Genomic DNA, 27,122 nt, shown 5'->3' on the forward strand with positions numbered 1-27,122 from the left:
ACGCATAAAGTTACATTTTATTTTATAGTTGATAACATAATACTTTGAATAGAGCATTTTACAAAAAAATTAACATAAAAGAATCCAAAATGTACGTGTTGAAAACAAGTAACAACAATTCAATCTTAATTAATATGGTAACTCGAAATCACAACTAGTCCTATACAGGAAGTCTAGTGGGCTTAAAGTATCTACCTAGATTCTCTACATCGAACACATTATTTTAAAGCCACGTTTACTGAAACTATGAACCAATGAGAGCGGGTAACCCTTCTTATACTATTTATGTTGTATTTATAACTGGTAATCCTCGATGGGGCAACCCTGACCCATAATTCGGGTAAACGCGGCCAAAATCTACAGCTATAGCCTAAGACGTCATGACAGTGGGCTGGACCATCTCGTCAGGGCTGGCACCGACGACCGACGTGTAGAGAGACGTCATCCACCCGCTCATGCAGTAGAGCAGGTAGCCCCAGAAGAGACAGCGGACCAGGAGGTCTACACACCACATACTGTTGAGGGAAAGGAGGTGGTTAAAAAGGTAATTAAATGGTTTAAATTCGAAAAATGTCGATTCGGTAAATGTTGTGGATATATTTGGAAGAGAGTCATGTTCAGTTTGTACAATAATAGACGATGATGAAGGTGAAGGAACTCATGAAATCATAATGGGTTACTATACCAAAATATACTGAATCTAAACGAGTTTCCAATCTACAATAGGTAGGTACTGTAGGAAAAACTCAAGTGATGCCTGAGATTTTTGACGAATAATTGTTTTTGTCAACTTACACTTTCATATGTCTTCTGGCAGCGGGCAGTGTGTGATCATACTCCTTCAATATGAAGATCCGAGCTGATCTGATGCAGTCTTCGAAGTATTTGGAGATATCCAAACCTGATCAAATAAATACAAATGTTAACACCTACCGGATATAAAGAAGGAGGTTCCCAGTTTAACAAAATGTATGTTTTTGCGCGATTATGCTGTATATTGTGTTGATAAGTCTGTGACTGAAAGTCACCCGTAGACTCACGACCTTATTATACATGTAAATAGTGAAAAGCAATCTGGCTTCCGTAGCCAACACGGAACTGCTACATCTTTGGCTCATGTAACGGACGACATTTTGGCCGCATCAGACGCGGGTGAGGGTTCTGTTCTGGTACTTCTAGACTTCTCTCGTGTTTTCGACTGCATCAGTACCCGACTGCTTCTGGCCAAAATGTCATACTACGGAATTTCTGAGAGCGCGTGCGAATGGTTTCACTCTTTTCTAACAGAAAGATGCCAATATGTTGATATAGAGGATGATCAAGGTAATCACAAGGAATCGCAGTTAAAATCCATCACGCGAGGCTGCCCACAAGGTTCAATCCTCAGCCCTCTTATGTTTATCCTTTACACAGCCGATCTTCCAACAAACCTGTCAAACTGTAAAATACATCTATATGCAGATGACACGCAGCTATACCACTCATTTAAGCACAATTTGACAGACACTGCAGTGCAACATATAAACGAAGACCTGGATAAGATATACGCATGGGCTAAAAGAAATGCTCTGGTACTCAACCCAACAAAATCCAAATATATGGTTCTAGGAACAAAGAGACAATGCGAACAGATATCAGAGCATTCACCTTGTATCAAAATCAACAAAGAAATGGTCGAAAGAGTCAAGACAGCTAGAAATCTTGGCTTATTGATTGATGAGGAAATGCGTTTTGAAGAGCATATAAATTCAAAAATTAGAACTGCATTTTTTCGTCTGAAGATTTTGTACGGCATCAGAAAGTTTTTAAAGGAGGACATAAGAGTTATACTTACAGAGTCTCTGGTTTTATCTATTTTTAATTACTGTGATACTGTCTATGGTCCGAGACTATTCGATAAAACTAGTCGCGCTATTCAGCGGGTACAGAATGCTTGCACTCGTTTTTGCTTCGGAATACCTAAACGCTCTCACATAACTCCATACTTAAACGAGAACCAAATACTGAAAATGGAAGGACGGAGATTGTTACACCTCGCTGGGCTTATCTATAAGGTAGTTCACACAGGGAGACCCCGATATCTGCATGACAAGATAAAATGGCTGGGAAATGCACATAATATCTTCACCAGAAGTAAACTATCACGTATAATGGAGATTCCTAAACATAAAACAGCTAACTTTTAAGGAAGTTTCAAATATGCAGCGTCAAAAATATGAAATGATTTACCACCACCATTGCATGAATTTATGTCCTATCTATCTTTTAAAATAAAATTGAAAAAAATATTATTAGAAAAACAATTATCTGCGTCTAAGGAAATTTACAAGCATAAACATAAAAATAAGTCTGCATAATATAATATATTATTACATATAATCATACCAAAGCACAAATTCTCACAACACACACGCATACATACATACATTCACACTGACACACACCACTCACATATAATGTTCTATTTATTTAGTTAACACAACACCCAGGGACGTGCTGAAAAACAGCGCTGTCACAAAACATCTGTTTACGGCAGCAAATGCTGAGCATGGCACCTTTTGCCGAAAGTCTGTATTTACATATAGGAATAATTATGTTTAGAAATAGGATTAGTACTAGTGATTCTTTCCGCATGTTTGCAAATGTTTCGGCAATAAATATTATTTTCTTTCTTTCTTTCTTTCTTTCTTTCTTTCTTTCTTTCAAAAGATGTGGATAGGCATGAAATGATTGTTGTATCGGTGATTCCTATGTCCTTCAGTGGTCGATAACGTAATAATATAATTATGATGATCATATTTTTTAGCCGGATTTAAAAGAAGGAGGTGACCTGTTTTACCTGTAGGTATGTATGCATGTTTGTGCACGATGATGTAGTATTGTGTTAAGTGTCCATTAATTTATGCACAAAAAAAATTAACTATTATAATATATTGTTGTAAAAAAATTGGTAAATATTCTTACCAATAGCATCGACCTTATAGTCCCGTCTCTCCCTGGTATTGAGGCGTTGTCGGACAGTCTGCGCGATGTCCGACTTGAAGTCCCACTGGTTGTTCGTGTAGTACTCGAACACTTCGAAACCCTTGCTGATGCGGCGTTGGACGCGCATTAGACTGGAGAAAACGAATTCCAATTTTATTAGTTACTTTACTAGCTGTAGCTAGAAATCTTTGGTTGTCTTTACTTTATAAAGTATTCATGTCAATCCAGCTTTTGTATTGATCCTGGTTGACAGCTTTGTACATAACAAATTGCATCAAAATCAATTCAGTAGTTTTCGTGTCAATGAGTGATGATGATGACGATGATATCATCCATGCCGATGCGGCTACGGCAACTGCTGATGGTTACTCAGGCTTCGTTGGTGTGCCCTTGTGTGGCTAACATAGTCAATCTTGGCGGTAAAAATTCGTCCGCATAATTATGTGTGAATGTGTAAAAAATATCCATACAAACTTTGCTGTTTATAATAAGCAGGAATTAGGAAGAGTGGTAAGTATCTTCTGGTTACCATACCAAATGTAAAAAATCTAACGTAGGTTTTTTTCCTGAAAGATCTGATTTCCTGTCAGATGTAGGATTGGAAAACATAACGATGGTTTCAGATAGTAAACGTAAACAGTACGTACACAGGCTTGTATCCGAGACAGAAGAGCAGGGCGTCGACGATCATGGCCGGGATCCAATGGAAGAAGATGAGGCAGATGTTGTGGTAGAGGCGGGAGTGCTTCATCGAACCACCCGGGTACCTGGTGAAGAGAAATAATAATTTTAGAATAACTAGTCTTTTTTAATTTATTTGCTTTTACCACCGATAAGTCATAAAGTATGTACCTAGGTAAGTTTCTTTTAACTACCATAATTACTCGTATTTCGCATGCAGAATTGAAATTTAGATAATGATAGTTGAGAATTATTATTACAATTATTTCCAGAATAATCGTGGATGATTCTGAAAATAATTGTAACTATTTATTTTTTGTAAGAGCATGTTGCCATTGTGGGCGTATGTATGTCATTTTTTTACTATATCATTATTCTGTTTGACTCACCAAGCGACACCGTTGAGAGGCACCCTGTTCATGATGATCTCTCGTCCAGCGTCGATCATCTCCGACCAGGTCACCTTGATCTCCGCTGATGACGTGAAGTTGATGATGTTGGCTGCTTTGTCACTGGTCAGAGTTAAATGGTGGGTTAAGATACATTAAATACATAGATGTACTTTCATAGATACTTAGAAAAAGCTATGCTTGAGGAAATTGAAAGATCGCATCAGAACTGGCTTAATTATTTAGATTGAAGTAAGCTGCATGCTGAAGTGGTTGGCCATTTCTAAAGAAGACCTGGTAAATTTTGCGGTTGAAGAGTTTTCGTATAGAGACCACTAACAAGAAAACGTTATAAGTCACTTTCGGGCCCGCTAGACCGACGACATCAAATGCAAAGTGCGAAACTCCTCATCCACTACCATCTAAGGTCGTCGAGAGTGTTGTGGCGCTCCTTGGGAGTGGTCTAAGTATGTCTAGTAGTGGTCAGCTTATGGCTGATGATATTGATGATGGACTGAACATCGTGAAGAAATCTGCAAATCTATATTTAGAAAAGTGAAAACCGATCACCTCAGAGAGGACTAGCGTGGTGGAAAATATACCAAGCTTAGGGAGACCTTGGGGATATGTACAAAAGGTTCCATTCAGGGATACAGATTGATGTTGATTCCTCACTCATATTTGATATAGTTCCAGGCGGTGATCATGACGCCGTTGATAAAGACATAAACAGGCAGGTAGCCTGTATTAAAAAAATATTAGCTGATGATGATATTGCTCATGATTCCTCACCCATATCTGACGTAGTTCTACAATTGTTAGCTGCTGATGATATTGCTCAAGATTCCTCACCCATATTTGATGTAGTTCCAGGCGGCGATCATGATGCCGTTGATGAACACGTCCACGGGCAGGTAGTCCGCGTAGCTGTTGCTTTTGCAGTACATGGAGCGGATCACGCCCTTGCCCGCGCCTGGGGGTATAATATTTGTTAGATTGCTCAGAGAAAATAACAAAAAAAGTCATGAAATAAGGTTGAAGGATTTCTGTTAGCCAAGTATAATGAGTGATCTTCTTTCCGATAAAAACTTTCACGTTATTTTGAACTTCACCGTATTATCAACGTCAAGTCTATGTGTGTTAATAAATATAGGTACTTACCAATTAGTAGACCGGTTGGTCCGTTGATGTTGTCAGTCCATCCAGGCACGGGTTCTTGCCAAATGGGAATCACTGCAAAATAGTAAAGAACAATATCAGAAGAAGTTCATAATTGGAAGTAAGTAGGTACTTTTTTTATTTTATAAATTTATGGATAATACAGGATATTAGCATCATTTTCAGTAGACCACAGGAAAACGTAGCATGAATGAGGCACCTTTAACTACTTTTAAACTCCAGCTGAACAGACCCCTTAGCATGAATTTTCATCGTGATCGTGAAGTAGAATTCATCGAGTTATTTTGTATGAAAATATGAACAGCGCCCCTGGCGGTCGGTCGGTAGCAGAACTAAAATTTCCCTACAAAATTCATTGAGTAATTTCACGTCACGTTCACAATGAAAATTCATGCTAAGGGGTCTGATAACTTCAAATTTGTTTTCACTGTGGTAAAATAACTATAAAACATAATTATGTTCAGTAACTCAAGCCTGGTGTGATCAGAGGTTGTAGCTCAATTTACGCCTCTCGAGGAGACTTTTATTCCTGCAAACGTCATTTTGCTTGATGATGATGATGCTATACTGCTGCTGATGATGACAATGATGAAGGTCTACATACCGATGGAAGGCCTCAACACCATCCCGGGGAAGCCCTGCTCCATGGCCTCTACCACCAGCGCCTCACCCAGCGCCTTCGTGAACGCGTACGAGTTGGGCAGCTTGTTCAGCAGTCTGATGAGGAAGAGCAAATTTAAGGGAGATATTTTAAAAAGTTTATCAGAATGACCCTTGGGGTGACCTTTCGAGCAATTACACTACTCAAAGAATTTGGAAGACCTCAAGCAGTTGTTTTAAATGGCTTTGCATGTTTGTGGATGAATATTTCACCTGGTATCCCGCAAGGATCTCTTCCGTGTCCCCTTTTATTCATTAGAATGATTTATTTCACTAATTACATAAATTATTGTTTTCTCAACTCTGAATACCTGGTGCCTGGAAGGGATCGCTATAAGCGATAAAACCGCCTTTTGTATCCTTATGAGGTTGTGATTTTAAATTGTTAATTATTTCTTGGTATACAAATGAAGACTACTACTCTATCTATCTATTGATTGCTGTAAATAGCTCTTTTTAAAAGATACTCTCGCGAATCATGTTAGGAAGCCTTATAATAACGTACTTAGGAGTGACAGCGGCGACAGTCTCGTCGTCCATCCACTCGACGGCCTGGATGATCTGGTGCGGGTCCGCGGGAGGGGGGTACGGCTTCTCCTCTAGAAGCTTCTCGTGCAGGTGGCAGTACGCCGTGGAGATGTGGATGAAGAGCTGTGAGGGTTGAGAGGAGAAGTTGTTAATGAACCCTTGATCGAACAACAATAAGCTAAGTTCGCCTATGTAAGACATATATTTATTATTGTGCAATAAAGAATTTAATAATAATAAGCACTGATGAGCTGTGGAGATTGGCAGAAAAAGTTGACGTTGGATGGAGACCAAGATCAGGCAAGCTTAGGGCGCACTCTGGCCCGCTGGACCAACGACCTTAAGAAAGTGGCCGATAGAGGCTGGATGAGGAAGGTCGAGGACAGACCACACCTTCTCTCCGAAACTACATAGAAGAACGTAAAATTGGTCCTACTTGTCATGATTGGTTGTAAATTGTATTTTTGCATTCTTGTACGTTCTGCTATGTTTGAATTTAAAGAAACAAGGCTTTATCTTACCTCGAGTTTCTTGCATTCCTTGGCCAGTTCGACCACCAGTTTCGTTCCTCTGACGTTCAGCAGCACCGCTTTCTTCAGCTCTTCATCGAATCTGAAATTAAAATTATCATATTACTTAAAAATACTCCTTCTCCTGACGTATCCACGCAGGTTATCCTAGGCAGCCTTAAATCTTTGATGACTGGAATAAAATATAATATTGGCTCCTCCTTTGCACACCCATAGCTTAATTTGATGGTAACCAGCACCCCGATCCGGAAGTTAGCTCTGTTTAGAGCTAACGTATAAAATCGAGCGCGAGTGTTTTAACTCGCATTCTATTCGAAAGTGCTGTCAACTTGACAGCACTTTCGAAGCACTTTTTACCTTTCGAAGCACTTTTTAACTATCAAATAGAATGACCTATGACCTATAGAATGATAGCTGTCAAACTTTCGCAAATACATTCACCGCCATTTTGTTATTGACAGGTTGACAGCACTTTCGAATAGAACACTCGCACTCGATTCTATACGTTAGCTCTGTTTTTTCCGGATCGGGGTGCAGCACCCTGAAAAGAAGTCCCATATACATTTCCTTCAATTCATGTATAATTAGGTTTATCAGCGCTGTTCAGCAAAACTATCAAACAGTTATCTCTCTCGTCCAATCGGTGACCCCCACCTGATAGTAGCGGCAGCATGTATGACAATATGCACGCAGTCGCTCAGCATCTGTCTGTCGGACGCGCTGACGCCGAGGTCCGGCAGCTGGCAGTCCCCCGCCACGATCACCATCTTCTCCAGGAGTCCTCCTTTCTCCAAGAGTTGAAGATGCACGGTTCTTCTTCCTCTTAGCTTTGTCATAGATACTAGAGCTGGACTAGATTTGGTCACTCTTATGAAAGGATTAGCTAGTCAAACTGGTGACCTTCCGCTGTCTGCTTCATCCATCGGTCTTATTGCGGCATTAACGCGCTCTTACTGCTCTCTTACCACTTACCTCTCTGTCTAGCTATTTTGGAGACCCCGATATAGCTATAGATAGAAAATTGGTGACCCCCACCTGATAGTGGCAGCAGCATGTATAACAATATGCACGCAGTCGCTCAGCATCTGTCTGTCGGACGCGCTGACGCCGAGGTCCGGCAGCTGGCAGTCCCCCGCCACGATCACCATCTTCTCCAGCAGGGGGTCCACCCCCCCGCGCAGGTTGCGGACCTTCTCGAACAGCTGAGGGGGAGAGGGATGGTAAAATTATGTTAATTGTCTCTTCGATTCAAAGGTTGTCTGGTAGATTGTTTTAAGCAATGAGGCCGCCTTTTTTGTTTTATTTTGTATTATATATGCCTTCCAACTACTTATGCCAGACATTTTGTTACGATTTATTGAAAGAAACTTGTAAAAGTAGCGTAGTAAGAAGTTTCATTTCTGTATTTTTGAAAAGTTTCACGGTCAAATATATTTGGATTGAGTAGCGAGTCACCCCACTTTTAACACATCCTTACTATATAATATTATAAATGCGAAAGTAACTGTGTCTGTCTGTCTGTCTGTCTGTCTGTCTGTCTGTTACTCTTTCACACCAAAACTACTGAACGGATTTGAATGAAATTTGGTATACATATGGTCTAGACCCTGGGAAAGAACATAGGCTACTTTTTATCCCGGAATTCCCACGGGAAAACTTTATAAGGCGAAGCGAAGCGCGCGGGAACAGCTATACATTATAATAGTAAGTATTAGTAACTTTACGTAATACCTACATAAAAGTAAACAAACAAATTGAGAAGCATCCTTTAGAATAGAAGTTAGTTTAAAGTGGTCTATGATATCCTCTCAGCGACTGCATTCTAAACCTCTATTGCAGTGCGTTTCCCAACGACCAGTGGTTGCCAAGCGGCGGCCTTGGCCTTGTTACCGTCAACCCGCGGCCCGCACCTCACTTCCACTTTCATAACTAGGCAGCGTTGCAAGATGAGTGGGCGTGGATTAGACGGGACCTCGGGTTTGTACCCAGGTTTATACATAGCACAAGCGATCTATCTTCTATCAGTGGAAAATTGGAAAGGCTTTCTAAAGTATATTCAAAAAATAAATTTGTTTTACATTTTTTTAGCACAATTAGCACAATTTTATATATTTTTTTATGTAGATATTTTTTTACAAATTTATAGGAACATAGGGAAAATGCAAGCCCGATTTTCAAAAAAATATCCCGTGGCTGATATAATGCCACTCTATGTAATCGAGTTAAGGTGGAAATACAATGAAATATTTTAACTTTATTGCCTTAAAAGGTTGGATGCTTTAACGGCTGGTTCCTCGTACAATATACTTACTGTGTAATAAGTATACGCACTTTATTGGAATGATGTCGTAGCTTGACAAATTAACTGCTATGTCTTAAGTCATAATTAACACCAAACACATTGTGTCACAGGTAGGTTCAGAGCTATTAGCACTTAGGACATCTAGTCATGCTACATCGCACATCTTGCAAAACGGCAGAACCGTACAGCCTGGAGCTAAGAACCTGACCCTTTCTGGAGGGATAATGATAATTATGGCTTGGAGTTGTTGTAATAGAAAGAGTGGATACCAAATCTTACGGTTCCTATTTTGAATAAAGGTAGCCTCTATATTTTGTTTGTATATGTCGACTTCATATTTTAATATTTAAAACGGTATAAGTAGTTATTTATTTATTTTCTCAATTACTCAATAATTATGTGTATTGAACTCTACTCTATTCATAAAAACACTGTACTTATGCTTCCTTAATTCAACTAGTCCCTTATGTAGGACATGTAAGGAAGTAGATGAGACGGTTGAACATGTTCTGTTAGCTTGTCCACCTACTACAGAAACAAGATTATCTATTCTTGGACCAACAGAGCGCCTATATCAGCTATTGCAACACCCAGGCTTGCTACTCCAGTTTACTCGGGCACATGTAGGTTTCGGCTTAGTATACCCTTTTTGCAACACCCTGTATAATATAGGTACATGTTATACTAATAAGCTTTTGTAAGGTCCAATCTTGATGTCTAAGTTCGTTTCAGACACAAAGACTTCGTCACGCGATCTTGTCATAGTGGCTATCTGTGTAACTCACCGATTATAGAATTAAATGTTATACGTTTGAATAAATCAGATAATTAGGTAATAGTGAGCGAATCTCGTGATCATCATCAACAGGTTACGCTGTAGCCCCATTGGTGTTTTTGCACTGCGTTGCGTCTCTTAGGAACGGTCATAAAGATATATTTATGGCAGCGTCGCTTTTAAAGGTAACAATTGGCGGCGGGCTACATCTAAAAGTGTTTTATTAAGTTTTTGACATTGAACTTTGCCCAAATAATCTAATAAATTCTATTCTTTTATCTCAGATACTTAAATTCATCTTGATATTTGCACTTCCCAATTTAGTATCCGAGATAAAATAATGAACTTGGTTTACCTATGTACACATAAGACTAAGGTACTTACTTATACGAATATTTTACTTTGCGGAAAAAGTAATTACCTAAGTATCATATTTTACACTAACAAAATTACGAACGGAATTAACAATTTCGCACGCACACTTTACACACGACTTTCACTTGAACGTAAAACGGTCTCGTGAGTCGATGTTACGTAACACATAATCAGTGTTGAATTGGGACTAGTCTAACATGGTCTTGACATACATACCTACATACATAAGGAGTGTGTTCATAACTCGACAACGCAAAATTTAGAGAGATTCGCATCATAAAATTAAGAAGATATCGGTGAACTTACATTAAAAAAACATACCTACCTAAATACAGACGAATATACAACCTACTCCTTTTTTGGAAGTTGGTTGGTTACCCTACATTAGCAATCAACAATCCTATAGTAGCATTGTGTATCTGTCAATATTGACATAATTTGAATTGACATGCATGACAGCCGCATAGGTATAGTGCCACAAACTTATCTGTTCCGGTGAGAGCTCACGTAAATGTCTAATATTTATCCATTCTATAAGATTTTAAGATTGCCCATAGTATTAATTCGCCCTTGCGATATTAATAAACCAATCTTATCCTTAACAATATATAATTCATTAGTAAGTAATGAGATATGGATCAATTTAGTTCGCTCTCACCGGAACAGATAAGTTTGTCGCACTGTAAAATTACCACTTATGCATCATCCTGAGCCTCTCGTACGGGATTGGAAGACGAAAAAAGTTTAGGTTTTCTTCTGTACGTCTAGTATAGGTTTGACAGTTGGTCGAAAACTATAAAAGTTTCAGTTTTCTCGCATACTAAGTGGCGCCTCTAGAGGAAACTACCATGAATTTTTTGACAGATAGGTAATGTATGCAGATGACTGAAGAAAACCAAAACTTTTTTCGTTTTCAAAAATTACAAAACCTGTAGTATATTATCAAAAGTCTATTATAGTTTTCGACAAACTTGTTAGTACTGCAATTAGGTGTAAGTAGTATCCTAACTATCCTAAGTGGCGTGCTTTGGGAGAGGCCTACATCTAGCAGTGGCCTGCTTTAGGCTGATGATGATGAGCATCCTAACTATATAATATATTATATTATAATTATTATAAATGCGAAAGTAACTGTGTCTGTCTCTCTGTCTGTATGTCTGTCTGTCTGTTACTCTTTCACCACAAAAGTACTTAACGAATTTGAATTCAATTTGGTATACATATGGTCTAGACCCTGAGAAATAACATAGGCTACTTTTTAACCCGGAATTCCCACGGGAAAACTTTTTAAGGCGAAGCGAAGCTCGCGGGAACAGCTAGTAGGTTATACAAATGAAACTTACCGGTCCATTGAAGATCTCTTCTAATCTCTGTTTGGGGGTCTTCCCTTTTTTGATACGAACCAGCAGAATGATGCTGCCAATGTCTGGACATTTCCTGAAAATATGTAAAAATACGATTAGTTTTACAAAAAGAACAACTAGACATAGACATAGAAATCTACTACACTCACGAGCAAAGAAACAGTTCCACTCACAAAAATGTCGACACCAAACCGCCCCAATTTTTACAAATATTGAAATTATTTTTTAAATAAAATATTATTGTTTTAGTTGATAATATCCTGATGCTCAGTTATATTTACTTTAATGTTGCAGAAGGCGTCATTAAGCTAGCATTTTCCGTTTAGGAGTAATTTGGTGCTTTTCTCAGTGGAAACTTTTCATTGCCTGTGAGTGTATTTAAGTAGGTATTTGTTAATTGTAAAAGCGATTATGAAAATAAATTCCTCAAGCAACTTTTGGGCTAAGTATTATTTGATCTTGGCTAGCTATTTTTTTAGTGCTTTACACTGAATTACCTAGCTACTATGTTTCACAGACCACGACTAAAATTCTGATTACAAAACACGTTGTAACTACATATTATTATTTGGTCTGCGGTTTTGCTTAAATTAGCCCCATTATCATTAGACCAATTTCTACAAAGTGTCTGTTGGAGTTTTTTTGAGACCAACATTATACATACAGGGTGTTGCAAAACAGTAAGTACCTAAGCTAAGAGAATATGATTCAGTGAGGATCATAGCTTTTCATCAACGACTTTTTAAACGTAAGTAGTCACGTGACTACATAAGCTCACGACTGTGATCCCCGAAGGGGTAATCAGAGCTTATCGCTGTACTTACATTTGTACTCACGAAAGTCACGTGACCAACAATTAATATGGATAAAAAAATTACTATTAGCGATTTTTCAAAAGTCATTGAACGAAAGTTGTTTATACTGAACCCCTGAATCACCTTTTTTCGGCTTACTATTATATTTAAAACCTAATACCTACTGTATTGCTGGACATTAGAAGACATAAAGTGAATTAAAATAAGATAAGATAAATATCTTTATTCGCAACAAACACGGTGTTTAAGTCATAACTTCTGTATTTTATTACCATTGCCTAGTTTCCAGTTTCAGACCTGTAATTTCGTAACTAGGTAAATCTGAACTAACATAATTTTATTCCTTTCAGTAATTTCAACAGACATTACAGAGCAATATAGTCTTGGTATTCCTACCTTTTATAAGTTAGTAACAAGACGTGAATTGCCTATTTTATAAATATTAATAATACTAGTAAAACCCGACAACTCTCTCAGCACAAGCATACTTGTGTTGGGGTCTACCAACCCGCACTAGGCCAGCGTGGTGGACTAGGCCTAAAACTCTTCCTTCATTGGAAGGAGACCCGTGCCACAGCAGTGGGGACGTGATGGGTCGTGATGAGTAAAATATTATTCTACAAGCTCTAATGGTAGGCTGAAATGGATTGACTCCTTTAAACAGAAAAATAAGAAGGCACTACACCTAGACTTTCCTATGATTTAAGGTAAGCGACAACCTATTGGTATCGTACTTATCGCACCAATCATATTGTCATAAATGTATGGAGAAACGGCGTCGGCAATGCCGATGAAGTGGACGCACTTGTGTGAATTTCTACACAAAGAATACTGAATGCGATGCGTCCGTTGCGTACGATGCCGAAAGATGGATCTAACAGACTAAAACTTTTCTTCTTCTTCTTCCTAGTCTTTTCCTTTTATAGGGTCGGCTTTGTGCGTCATTTCACGTCATTTTATCCTATCCTCTGTCATAGACTAAAACCTATAATGACTTATGTACAGTAATACCATAAAAGGTACCCACCTCAGCAATTTCTCCACCAGAACCTTCCCCATGAAGCCTGTGCCTCCCGTCACGAAGACATTCTTTCCGCTGAAGGTTTCAGCGATCCGATCCTCCATGCCGTCTACCTCGTTAGCTGAAAAGCCTTCCGACGACATCGCTGGCTGTCAGCTGGGGAAAAAAGAAACATATTTGAGATTTTGTCTATGGTTGACCGTTTGACGGAAGTAGAAAATGGAATGGGAGAAAAATTTATACGCTGGCTGTTAACTGGATAAAAAAAGGAAGTTACATTTTTGTTTATGGTTTCAGGTTTGATGGAAGTTGAAAATGGAATGGGAGAAAAAAGAAACATAATAAGTATATGACCAGCAACAGATGCAGTGGTTATACCTTGTTTCAGGTGAGCTATGATTCCTGTAACTGTAAATGTTTTGAGTTTTACGATTTTAGAGATATCCCATAAATACATTTGTCTATCGACTTATTGTGAGTCGTATCCAATGAAATGTAATTATATGACACAGATTTTGCAACAGTATTTGTGCGTAATTTAAAAAAAAAATAACTGTCACTGGAATCTTAGCTGAAACAAGGTTATAGCGTTTATTTAAAGGAAAACAAACAACCAATGACGATGACGCTGATAACTTTCCATAAGCACTTAAAGTTTTTTTTGTTGTTGTTTACAAATCTCTGAATCTCCAACCCACTGACAAACTCACGTGTATAACCCGCCATTCATACTCACTCGTGTGGTTAGAGAAAATTACATACAATTATTACTAAGCAGCTGTAATTTGATGAGAGGAAAGACCGTGTAACGTCAATTTTATCAAGTTACGAAGATCGGATAGTTCAGTGGTTGAATTCCAGACAGGAACTAAAACAGGACATAAAAGTACAAAACCTTAACTTATCTATTCCTGACCATCTTGGATGGATAGATGGTTAACAATGTGATCAAATATTTTTTTTGATATTTATTTGGTCCCGGATACAGAACTCAGTTCTCAACATAACAATTTTAATACAATTTACTAAGCTGTTATTTTTATATATATTACTTAGGTATTTCAATAAATTTTATCGAATCTATAAAACCTGCTTCCCTGCAACCTTGCAGATGTCATCGGACCATCTAGCAGGTGGTCTGCCAACCGCTCTTCGTCCGTCTCTAGGCCACCATTCTGTGACCGCCTTTGTCCACCTTCCGTCCTCCCGACGAGCCAAGTGTCCCGCCCACTCCCATTTTAGTTCGGCGACCCGCATACCGACGTCGAACACTTTGGTCCTTTTGCGGATCACCACGTTGGGAATACGGTCTCTAAGCGAAATGCCTAACATGGCTCGCTCCATAGCTCTCTGTGCAACTCTGATTCGGTGCACAGTTTCCTTGGTCAGCGTCCATGTTTCGGCACCGTATGTTAGTGTGGGTAAGACAGACGCAGTAGTCACGATCCTACATAAAAAGGGTGACCAAGCAAAACTCGAGAACTACAGACCCATCAGCCTTCTATCGCAGGTATATAAATTGTACGCCAAAGTCATTTGTAACCGACTGTCTCGCTTGTTTGACGAATACCAACCTGTTGAACAAGCTGGCTTCCGGAGCGGATATTCCACCATCGACCACATCCACGCTGTCAAGCAACTGATGGAGAAATGTAGGGAATACAATCGGCCATTATGCTGCGCATTCGTCGACTATGAGAAGGCGTTTGACAGCATCGAGCACTGGGCCGTGTTCCAGTCTCTCCATCGTTGCAACATCGACAAGCGATACATTGACACGCTCCGGGAGTTATATGGATCCGCCACTATGCAGGTGCGCATGCATAACCTTACCAGCCCCGTTCAGATTAAACGGGGTGTTCGCCAAGGAGACACTCTCTCACCCAAGCTCTTCACAAATGTACTGGAAGATGTAATGAAAACTCTTAACTGGGATGAGAGAGGAGTCAACATAAATGGCAGACGCTTGTCGCACCTGCGGTTTGCTGATGACATCATCATTGCGTAGCAGTGGATCAGAGCGGCACAGGACCGGAAGAATTGGCGTACAAATAAGGAGGCCTATACCCAACAGTGGGCGATAGAAGGCTGATGATGATGATGATGATGATATAAAACCTATTAGTTCATATAAATTAAATCGATTGTTTAGGTATCATCCATAATTATTATGTATGATAACTTTTAATTGATCACTTAGCTGCCTTTTAATTATTTTATCATTTTTTGCATGAAATACATTATATTTCATTCTCAATCGATGGTTAAGCTTCAATTCCCTTCTGGAAAATTGATTTAGTTACTATGTAATTCAATTACAAACATGTACTTAACGTATTCAGTGCACGTATACTTTGTATATCTAATACAGTTCTATTGTCATGATTTTGGAATGTGAGGACTTTAAAATGATTGTGGGTTCGAATCCTGGCATAAACCAATGGCAATACGGCTCGCGCTATAATGCTTGTAATGGTACCTTTTTATGAAGTCACTTTAAGACTAATAGAACTTTATTCATTCGTTGGTTATTTTAAAACGTATTATTGGTTTTTCAATTAACTTCTCTCACTAACTCAGACTAAAGGTAGCCAATAACTAGTATTTAGGTGCTAAAAGTTTCTAATAGCATACGTCTGCCATGTTTTACTGCCACTTTTTGCATAAAACGCATTTGAAAATTATGTATTTTCCTTGACTATGACACGTTGTAAACTAAATTACGTTGCAAATTAAATTTATTATTTTTGGTAACATAATAAATACACTCGTAAGGAATAAAAAAAAATCAGTTAAATACCACATTTTTTTAAATAGTGGCTCTTAGGTGTCCACTTTTTGTGGATGGAACTTTTTCATTGCTTGCGAGTGTAAGTAGATAATAGAGTAGTGAGAAAGACACAACACGCTGCCCTCGGCCTTTGCGAAATTGCGATACATACACGTGTCGTATTTAAATGTTTTCTTCTTACATAAGTGCAAACACGAGTTAAATATCATTATGTGGTGTAAAACTTACTTATCTTTGAGATCAAGATCTTCAGAGTTACGTAAAAATTAATTCACAATTGTGTTTTAAATGCTAATAATTAGCATGTTACATTTTATAAATAAATGAAGAAGACAAGTAAAAATCTTGCAAAGCATCACATTAAACTAAAATTCTGCCCAAATAAAATCCAGCCAATGATATACCATAGATAATCATATTCAGCTTAAGGCAGCGTTCCCACTACGCCGGACCGGCAGATCTGCCGAAAACCGGACACCGGACAGAGTGTTCACATTACATCGGATCCCGGAAGAAATTCAGACAGTCTTCAGTTGAATTTGGACCTGCGCGCGGGGGCGAGGGGAGCACGAGCGGGGCGAGCGGGGGACAGATACCGGCACAAACTCGTTCACATTACTCCGGGCCCGGTCGTTGTACCGGCAATTCGTAGGCAGCGTTCCCACTACGCCGGACCGGCAGATCTGCCGCGCCGGTAAATCTGCCGGAAGAGCTAGTGGCTGTACAATTTATATGAAGCTATTCACATTATCCCGGGTCCGGCATTTTTGCCGAGCCCGGCATTTCTACCGAACGTTTTGTCACTACGAATTGCCGGTAGAACGACCGGGCCCGGAGTAATGTGAACGAGTTTGTGCCGGTATCTGTCCCCCGCTCGCCCCGCTCGTGCTCCCCTCGCCCCGCCCGTGTTCCACTCACGTCATTCGGAGCATGGATATTCAAGCAGAAACTGTCTGAATTTCTTCCGGGATCCGATGTAATGTGAACACTCTGTCCGGTGTCCGGTTTTCGGCAGATCTGCCGGTCCGGCGTAGTGGGAACGCTGCCTTAGTGACAAAACGTTCGGTAGAAATGCCGGGCTCGGCAAAAATGCCGGACCCGGGATAATGTGAATAGCTTCATATAAATTGTACAGCCACTAGCTCTTCCGGCAGATTTACCGGCGCGGCAGATCTGCCGGTCCGGCGTAGTGGGAACGCTGCCTAACCTCTGTTCTCAGGTGTGAAACTTGTTTTAAACTTTACGGATATAGTTACTTACGTATGAGGGAGTACGAGTCTTCATAAAATTCTGTTTGGCCATTAAAATAAAAGTGCGATTCACAAAAACTAAAAACGGTTTTAACTTAAGAGGCACATCTTACATAACAAAGTACTCAATACGCAATTTTAAATTTGGTTACAATTATTAAAAATCTAATCACTTGAAAGATTTTCAAAAAGCACGCAACAAACTAACAGCTGACCTTCGCCTAAATTCCGAAGTCATCATCATTGTACTTGTAATATTGAAGCAATAAACATTACCTACTACACATTGCCATTACATTGTTGAATAAATAACAAAAAAACACACTTTATCGTAAACGTCCACCTGTCAGCAAAGTACGCAACGGACGGGTCTCATTCAGTGTTAATTCTTTAGTACACTTGACGCTATTTAAACATAAATATTCTTCCATCCAAAGGACGGTTTTCTTGAAATAATCACTTTTCGTGATGAGACCGCCTTTTTCGTACCTATCTGTTTGTATATAAGCTTTGTTTGTATATAAATTCTGTTATTGTTTGTGTGAATAAATAATATTCTATTAAATCTCTATTTGTATATATGTCGCAGGCAACTGGTTTAATCTCCTGTTTGATTGAACCACTAGCCCGTTCATTGGATGGCGCTATTCAGTTGTATGACTAAAGGACAACTCGTCAAGTCGTTGATAGTAACGTTCGACGTCTTGACTGAACGTCATTCAGCGAAGTCGTTGAATGGGATATAGTATAGCAACTTTATAATGTGTGGTTAGGGTGAACATCACCAGACAAGAGTCAACAAAAAGATTATGTTACAATGCTCTTATCTCACCAATTAACTAAACAATAACAATAAACGTACCTTCATATTGTTGTTCATAATTATCCAGTTTCGCCACTTTTTTTCTTTGAAACTATCCGCCCGCGGCGTAATAATAGGTTAATTCATGTTGTCACACTATTTTAACACAAATAACGCACTTTAAAGCTAATTTATTTGCAAAAAACTAACAATATAGGTGCTTTTTGTGTCAGCTGTTAGCTGTTAGACGCCATATTTGTTTTATTCACCACCTGACTGATTTTAAGTCAGCTAACTAGTTGGACGTTTTGTGACGCTTGTACAATCAACGTTCGGCCTAGTCATACAACTGAACAGCGCCATCCAATGAACGGGCTAGTGGTTCAATCAAATAGAAGATTAAACCAGTTGCCTGCGACATATACATTCACACAAGTGCGTCCACTTCATCGGCATTGCCGACGCTGTTTCTCCATACATTTAAGCCTTATTAGTAAGGCATGGTAATACAATTTTTTCCATTAGTTTTCACCTGTAAGTCCTGTAACTCAATGTAAGTTCTAGAGTTCAAAATAGATGGGAACTATTTTCCCTTTGCCTTATTAAGGGTTAAGTGACAGTCCGTTTGGTGCGATATGTAAGATAGCGATAAGTGGACGGTTGCCTTTACGCTGTATCGTAAAAGACCGGACTTGATATTGGTGTGTGAGCAACAGATAGTCTTGTACAGTGGGACAAAGTTTCTAGTTTAAATTAAATATTATGAGAGGTTTAAAACAGGACGGTAAGTTGGTAGGATACATTCATAGTCAGATGTCATCATTTCTAAATATAGGGTGTTTCAAAAAGGGTACTATGGAGAATATTTATTTGTTTCGCGAATTTTTTTGATTCCGATTTCATTTGCATTTTCGGGAAAATTAAAATGACAGCCAGTAAATAGCATTGCGATTCTATAAAGCTAATTGTCAATCTCGATTCTGAATCCGAAGTGAGTTTTCAAATTGGCATTCTGTAAACACATCGAATTTCGAGATTTTGACAAATAATGTATGAGATGACATGAAAGGTAAAGGGAGAATGAAGATCGAAGTGAAGTCTGATTTTACAGAATCGCACAGCAGATTTTAATAATCTGTTAACTCGCTGGATATAACTCATGATGCACACGTAGGTTTCGGCTTAGTATACAATTTTTGCCACACCCTGTAGGTATAATGAAAACGAACCTCAAGATGTAGGTAAAACAAACTTAGCCGGAAAACATCTCAATATTCATGTCACGTATGCCACACCGCAGACACATACATAAGTAATGGTAACCCGAGGTGACTCACAAGGGAGCCACCCGCTTTAAGCTGCACATTTGTACTTCCGAGATAGGTCGTGAGCCGGTACGCCATTTTAGAATTAGTACAATGTAGGTTTCCTCACGAAGTTTTCCTTCACATCGTGATCATTATACTTAAATTTCCTAATACAAAATAATATATGCCAGGATTTGAACCCACAGCCTCTCAAATGAGAGGACGAGAACTCACCCATTACGCCAACACACCTTACCTACTAACTCTTAGAAAAAACCCCTACAACTAGTGCTACGGGCAAATTTTCAACATAAACTTGTATCTGACATTCCCACTTTCATAAGTAGGTAACAGAACTCGTGTTGCAGTAAAAGTGCACGGCAGTGGCACAAGGCCACTGGTGTATTGACCGGTGTGTTGCAAGCAAGACGCGCTTGTCGGCTATTCGAGAAACGGCTGGAGTGGGCTTTTGTGGGTGCAAGTTTTTTTTGAGGAAAATGGTAAAATTTTGACTTAATACAAAGCGTTACAGTTATTAAAAAGGTAAAATATTTTTCACCCATTATTTTTGAAGGTATCTTTTTGATAATACATTCAAATCAAATTAAAACTAATTACAGTCAAAATAGAATCATAAATAAATAAAATAATAAATCAAAGTATTTTTGATGTAAGTAACTAAGTAAATTATGTAGGCTTAGTTAAGTATATAATTTTATCTAATATATATTGTTAAGTTTTATTTTAATCAATTAGGTATCCTTATTCTATTATATTATTATTTACTCTACTAAAACTGATTAAATTAACAAATTATACCTAATACAAAATGTATTTAAATAAAATATATCGATTTTTTTTATTTTCTTGTACATAAACAACTAACTGGCTATTTAAAGTCACAATAGATTTGTAACTTACGCCCAAAAGACCTTTTGAGGCAGATTACGTAATATGTCGAACATGCTAATACATATTGTTATTATGTTTTTTGTCTCCGAGACTGACATATCAATCATATGTTACATCTATTGTAAGTTTAACCTTTGTCCTTGGCATCAACTAGGTAATTGTGAGTTTTATTGTCATTTCATGTTACATAGTTACCTATATAACTTTAAAGAAAGAAAGAAGAAAGAAAATAATTTTATTTCACACACAGATACAACACAAAAATAAAATAAAATAAATAATCAACAGATTAAAGTAAAGAGAAATGAGCAAGGGTGTTGCTTCTTTAATACTTTCTTTCGTACTACTTACCTAGGTACTTGGTTAATCATGCCTATTTTTGTACTGTATTTCTACGTACGTATGTACATACATAGAAAGACTTTATTTTTTGGTGACCGTTGAATTCTTTTGTACGAGAAAGTTGATCAACAAAGCAATAATTTCATAATATTTTAAATTTTGTTGGCTAAATCCACAGATTGGTTAAACCCATACTGTATATGTAAGTTATAATCACGTGTTTTCCTTAAATAAACCTTGAATCTTATGATAAATATTTTTGATTATAGAGATGATTGACCCCTGTGGTTTAGTCCCTTTTTAACTTTTAAGTTTACCATACTGCTAAAACAAGAATCTAAATGGCTCATTTAAATAACTATTACAGACATTTACTTATTCCATAAATAAATTACCATTAGGATATTAACACGTATTTTTAGACAAAGTTCTCGAGCGGAAACCGCTAACAGGCAAACTTATCATGGGACGCCCTCCGGCTCGCTGGGCCGACTCGCGGCCGACTTTTTAATGGTAGGAAATAGCTAGATGAAAAAACCGGCCAAGTGCGAGTCGGGCTCGCGCACAAAGGGTTCCGTAGCAGCAATTAAATCAACCTATCTCAAAAACTATAAGAGATACTTTGATCAAACCAAAAATCGTTGAAAGAGTTAATTAGCATGCATCACCTCAATTTTTTTTAGAATTTTATACCCCGTAGTTATAAAAATAGAGGGGGGGGGACATACTTTTTACGACTTTGAGAGCTGATATCTCAAAAACCGTTCACTTTAAGAAAAATGTTTTTTAGAAAACTTTATATCATTTTAAAAGACCTTTCCATTGATACCCCACACGAGTATGTACATCGAAAAAAAAAATTTCATCCCTCAGTTACATGTATGGGGGGCCCCACCCCCAATTCTTTTTTTTACTATTTAGTGTCATATTTTTGTAGCGGTTCATACAACACATATTCCCATCAAATTTCATCACTGTAGTACTTATAGTTTCCGAGTAAATCGGCTGTGACAGACGGACAGACGGACAGACGGACATGACGAAACTATAAGGGTTCCGTTTTTGCCATTTTGGCTACAAAACCCTAAAAAAGGCTGTACGCCTAGTATAGGTATGATAGTTTGTCAAAAACTGTTAAGTGTAGCTTTCGTTTTCTCGCATAATAATTGGAGCCTATAGAAAAGAGGAAACTGTCATTAAAGATAGTGAATGTACCCAGGTACTTAGATGGCAGAAGAAAACCTAAACTTTTTTTTGTTTAAATAAATTTCAAAATCCGTACTTAAGGGAGCTGATTACATTTGGTACTCCTTGGGAGTGATAATGAGAGATATATGTATTATGTTATGAGAATCAAATAATTTCTTCTCGTACCTACTACTTAATATCTGATAGATGTATAGGTAATATAAACTTCATGTATAAATTGCAATCCCCATAACAATTTTAAGATTTATTATTATGATGGTATTGTAGTGGTTAGGATTGTTAAAGCTATTGCTTTAGCAAGTATACTGCAAAGTTCCTGCTTGAATAATTTACTCTTGCATATGTCCGAGTATATCTATATCATAAAAAAAATAACCTTTATTCCCTTATTAACTCACAAAGTTTACAACTTATATTTATAACATTTTACCTATTTTTAACTTGCTAACATTAGTTTGTTATCATGCATAATATTATAAAGTTAAATTAGTATTAATTTCAATATTTTATTCAATGTGATTTTATTTTTAATAGAATTCGTAGGTATTATTAACTTGCAAAGTTCATATCTTATATTTATAGCATTTTACATACTTTTAACTTCTATATCATTAACTACAATCTCATAATCTTATTTAATACATCTAAAATACTTACGGCAGTGCCGTTTTTGTGTACTGAATTAAACGTCTAAACGTTTAGATTGTAGGATAAATAATTATCCATAACGAAATCTCTACATTTTATCAAAATATTAACATAAACACCTATTCTATTCTCTGTGGGGGTGTAATAACTATACCTGGCCACTATACCTGACCACTATACCTGGGTACTAGTTATTATTCTGTGACCTGGCTACTATTATGGTCATAGTTTTATCGTGAAAGGGTAACAGACAGACAGACACAGTTACTTTCGCATTTATAATATTAGTTAGGATCATCATTCTCCAATTTTATTGTAGTGGCGTGCAAATCGTAAAATTTATTTATTATTCCTATTACGTAGAGTTTCGGCATAAATTGGGCTAAACACGTGATAAATAATGCGAAATTTCGTATCCGGTCTTGGATAACGGTCGTGAGGAAATTACATAAGGATATAATATAATATGCTTATTTAATGAAATCTGGTCTAGAATCTAAATTAAAATGAAACCTAAGCTTTCATCTTCTATCTGACATCCGATAATAGTAGCGCACTGTAAGACATAGGCCTCTTCTAAGGAGCACACAACGTATCTTAAGTATGGTATTCGATTTTATATACTAATTTTATTAATTTGAAAATTTGTGATTATGGATATCTGTTACTCTTTAACAGGAAACAGTTTGACAATTTTTTATAAAATTTGGCATGTAGTAAGCAAACACCTTGGATTAACACACGGGCTTTTTATCCCGGGATTCCCATGGGAAAACCTTTAAGACGAAGTCAAGCTCACCACATTTTTTATGGGCGTTCTTCTATTTTATGGTCTAAGTATCTATAAACAAAAATAGATATTTCCTATTAATTTTGTAATTATGGAAGGTTTTACTTTGTTAATAATTTTATTGAAGTTGACGTACGCCGTATTAAATAATAACATAATGCAATTACCTATAGTTATATACGTATGCAGGAAACGTCACTACTATGAATACTGCTCAATCCACCAAGGCCTTCGGGTTTCCCATAATTATCTATACCGTTATAAAAAATATGCAACTAAAAACAACAGCTTTTCGTCATTATCTAACAAACAATTTAACATTATATTCATTACATGTTGAATCTTGACGTGTTGTAAGATGAAGGAGCATATTTTGATAAGATGGTGACATGGTATACAGAGTGTTGCAAAAAGGGTATACTAAGCCTAAAGGGGGTGACTCAGGGGGCTATTCTGAACAACTTTTGTTCTACGAGTTTTGGAAATTCACGAAATGGAGGCGAATGAAGGAACGATTTAGGCCTAGTCCACGCTGGCCTAGTGCGGGTTGGTGATAAATTGTATGCCATCGATCAATTACCTTCACAATGTTTTTATCGTGGAAAAATTTAAACCCTACAAACTTGTTTACGTCTAAGTAGGTATTTATAAAAGTAGGTAGGCATTGACGTAGATTAACCTGTTATACCTGGCGAAAAGTGGGTGCAGCAATGCACCTCTGCCTACCCCGCAAGGGAGTACATTAGTACAAGGCGTGAGTGTGTGTGTGTGTGTGTAACCTGTTATAAGATTCATGTGGTTCTACACAATTAGTTTATGGTAAATAGGGGGGGATTAAATCAGTGGGTTTGGAGGTTGCAATTTTGGATAAGATAATACAGGATGTTTCAAAGTGGTATACTAAGCCAATGCGTGAAAAAAAGTCCCAGTCTATATACTGCCGTCATACGGAGAAAAACCATAACAATTTTTTTTTGTCAAAATGAGTTAATGAATTTAATGAATTTATTGAAGGACTGAAATTTGCAAAAAAAACCTATCTTATGCTCTATTTAATCAAGTCTAATCCCGCTTCATATCAAAGATACCAATAGATAGAAGGCCATAAGTTCATATACTATAGCCCAAATTTTAAACTGAAAAGTCACGTGACCAGTTAAATTTCTGTAAAGATGGCAAAAAAACGCGAATTTTCAGAAGACGTAGGTACTTGTTACAGGCAAAGTTGTTTAGATAGACTCACCCTTTCAGCTGTGTCCCAATTTAAGACACAAGTTTTTTTCTCTAGTAGTTAATAGGCCTTGAAGATAATTATTACGACCTTGAATTTTCAAAATAACTCCAAAAATGAAGAGAGAATAGTGATTCGCTCTACATTTGACTGTCACAATGTGCTTAATTTTCGTATTATGCAAAAGTGGTTAACTTATAAGACCTTGTGAAATGCTGCGGGGTCAATGAAGAGATAATTATTGGATCATTGCTTCCATATAAGATGTAATTTTTGACACTTTTATTTAAAAATAAAACTTTTTAAATACTATTTCGCAACATATAAAAAACGATGAAACATACCTATTCAAAGCGTCGTCTGCTACTTTTTTTCCAGATGATGTGAAATTTCATTCATAAGATAAAACACAGTTTCAGAAAAAAAATATAAAAGATGATGTTTTCTTTTTTCAACGTCATCATCATCAACCCATATCGTTTAATCATCCCTGTCTCATTCTAGCAGACCGGAGGGCGTCCCACGCTAGGATCTACCTAATTAAGCTAGTCGTGTGGTGCTATAAATTCTCTATTACAAGTTACAGTTAATTTCATAATAAAATAGGCATTCTCCGTTTCGACAGCCCAAAGAACCGGTTTTAAGGAAATGTCGGTTTTTCTAGCGGAGCGGTCGTGTGGCGAAATTGTATTGCCAACCGTATAGGTAGAGTTTACTGCGAGTTCACGAATATGGTCGTATCTAGCTATTATATCGACAGGTCCCTAAACTTCTTTGAAGACCACGATGTTTTCTGGTGATAATAATGACAAAACTGTCTACTTAGTTCATCTAGTCACCGAAAAGCTCGTCTGTTATACAAACAAGACCGAAATAAACCTAACTACAATCAGGAGAGCAGGAAGCTCTGTCGGGTAAGCTCCCGCTTCCTACGCCGGAGATGCGGGTTTGAATCCCGGCGTTAATAAGCACATCTGGATATGTGAATCCATTAAAACGCAATGTACCAGCGTGGTGGGAAATAGTTCAAGCTTAGGAAGTCAGTTTAGACCTTGGGGATATGCACAAAGGTTCCATTCGAGAGAGCCAGGAGAGGACACCTTCACAGAGATTAGAATAATTAAAACCTTAAATTTTAGGTGCTTGACTCCATGTTCATAAATCCTGATATACTATACTATACCTAGGCAGCACATGCTGATGTAGTTAGGTATATGTTACCTATATCTTAACTTCTTCATGGTCCTTGAACATCCCTTCTATTTATATACACTCATGCGTACATAGGTATATAATGTACTCGTGTAACAGTGAAGAAATAGCCGATGCTAATGGTACGGCATGTCGACATTTGAAACGGAGGAAATACGGTGTTTTATAGGAAATTATAATAATAATATACTATATAGTACCTATAGTACGTACAGTACGTAGGTACCTACCTAGGTCCTCAAATGAGACGGCATAATATAATAGTATACAGGGTGTTGCAAAAAGTGTATACTAAGCCGAAACCTACATGTGCAGCATGGTATAGGTATCTAAGCCCGAAACTGAAATCAGAATTTCATAATTCGCGAAAAAAAAATCATTTTCCATAGAAACTTTGTTGGTCACGCCAAGTCACGTGACTTTTTGCTATGGAAATATTTTTTTTCGCAATAGAGCGGCTACTAAATCATGAACATACTATTATATTTCATCGCTAAAGTAGTAGTTTGTTAACAGTAGGTAATAAAAATTATAATTTAAACCATTCGTAATTCAACACGATTTCTTCATCACCACTCCTTTTTTTCCAAATTTTTCTTCGCCTAAAAACTCAAACTGTCAAAAAGTTTTGTTGCGAACGTCAACAGAATAGAAAATAAAAACACTGGCCACTTACCGAAAAACGAAACAAACAATAGACAACTTGAAAAGGCGGGAGAAGCGACCGCCAAACGGAAAGGTTCAACACTGACTGCGAGTCCTCGCTAGGACATTGCAAAATAGGCGCGAGTTGCGAAGCCGAGTGGAGCAAAATTTCGTGGGTTTGGTGCAAGTTACAGGCTTGTGTCAGCGGGCCTAAGGGTGGGGCCCCATTGGTGAATTGCGCAGCGTATTGCATCATGTGAAGTCATGTCGTCGCAAAGGAACGGTTCTAAAAACTACGCAGCGGCGACGCAACGCACCAATGGTGCTTAGCCTAGATCAATGATCACAATAATGCCCTTTTGTAGTTAGCGCTCCATAA

At 37.8% G+C, this 27,122-nt stretch overlaps 1 protein-coding gene across 2 annotated transcripts; it reads right to left on the reverse strand.

Moving 5' to 3' along the window:
* Nucleotides 1-26,900, reverse strand: LOC119694692 (fatty acyl-CoA reductase 1). 2 transcript variants are annotated; one of them, XM_048632050.1, is made up of 15 exons: nucleotides 26,775-26,900; nucleotides 13,611-13,760; nucleotides 11,748-11,841; nucleotides 8,098-8,154; nucleotides 7,607-7,716; nucleotides 6,944-7,034; nucleotides 6,400-6,545; nucleotides 5,839-5,951; nucleotides 5,217-5,288; nucleotides 4,908-5,028; nucleotides 4,056-4,178; nucleotides 3,633-3,752; nucleotides 2,965-3,116; nucleotides 796-901; nucleotides 1-515 (listed from the first exon to the last, which is right to left on the reverse strand). In XM_048632050.1, the coding sequence occupies exons 2-15, from the start codon at nucleotides 13,745-13,747 to the stop codon at nucleotides 371-373; spliced, it is 1,587 nt and encodes a 528-aa protein (XP_048488007.1). In that variant the 5' UTR covers nucleotides 13,748-13,760; nucleotides 26,775-26,900; the 3' UTR covers nucleotides 1-370. The 2 variants fall into 2 exon arrangements, with proteins under 2 accessions (XP_048488007.1, XP_048488006.1); XM_048632049.1 differs by lacking the exon at nucleotides 7,607-7,716 and having other exon boundaries at nucleotides 7,988-8,154.
* Nucleotides 26,901-27,122: the final 222 nt, after the last annotated feature.

Source organism: Plutella xylostella, chromosome 30 (assembly GCF_932276165.1).
Source record: "Plutella xylostella chromosome 30, ilPluXylo3.1, whole genome shotgun sequence".
NCBI lineage: Eukaryota > Metazoa > Arthropoda > Insecta > Lepidoptera > Plutellidae > Plutella > Plutella xylostella.

Bases quoted from the DNA above. Each gene is read 5' to 3' on its own strand.
- LOC119694692 (XM_048632050.1), bottom strand. From the start codon at position 13,747: ATGTCGTCGGAAGGCTTTTCAGCTAACGAGGTAGACGGCATGGAGGAT. The intron at 11,842-13,610 runs GTGGGTACCTTT...ACATATTTTCAG, and splicing joins CTGGTGGAGAAATTGCTGAG to GAAATGTCCAGACATTGGCA. The intron at 8,155-11,747 runs GTAAGTTTCATT...TCTCCCCCTCAG, and splicing joins AAGAGATCTTCAATGGACCG to CTGTTCGAGAAGGTCCGCAA.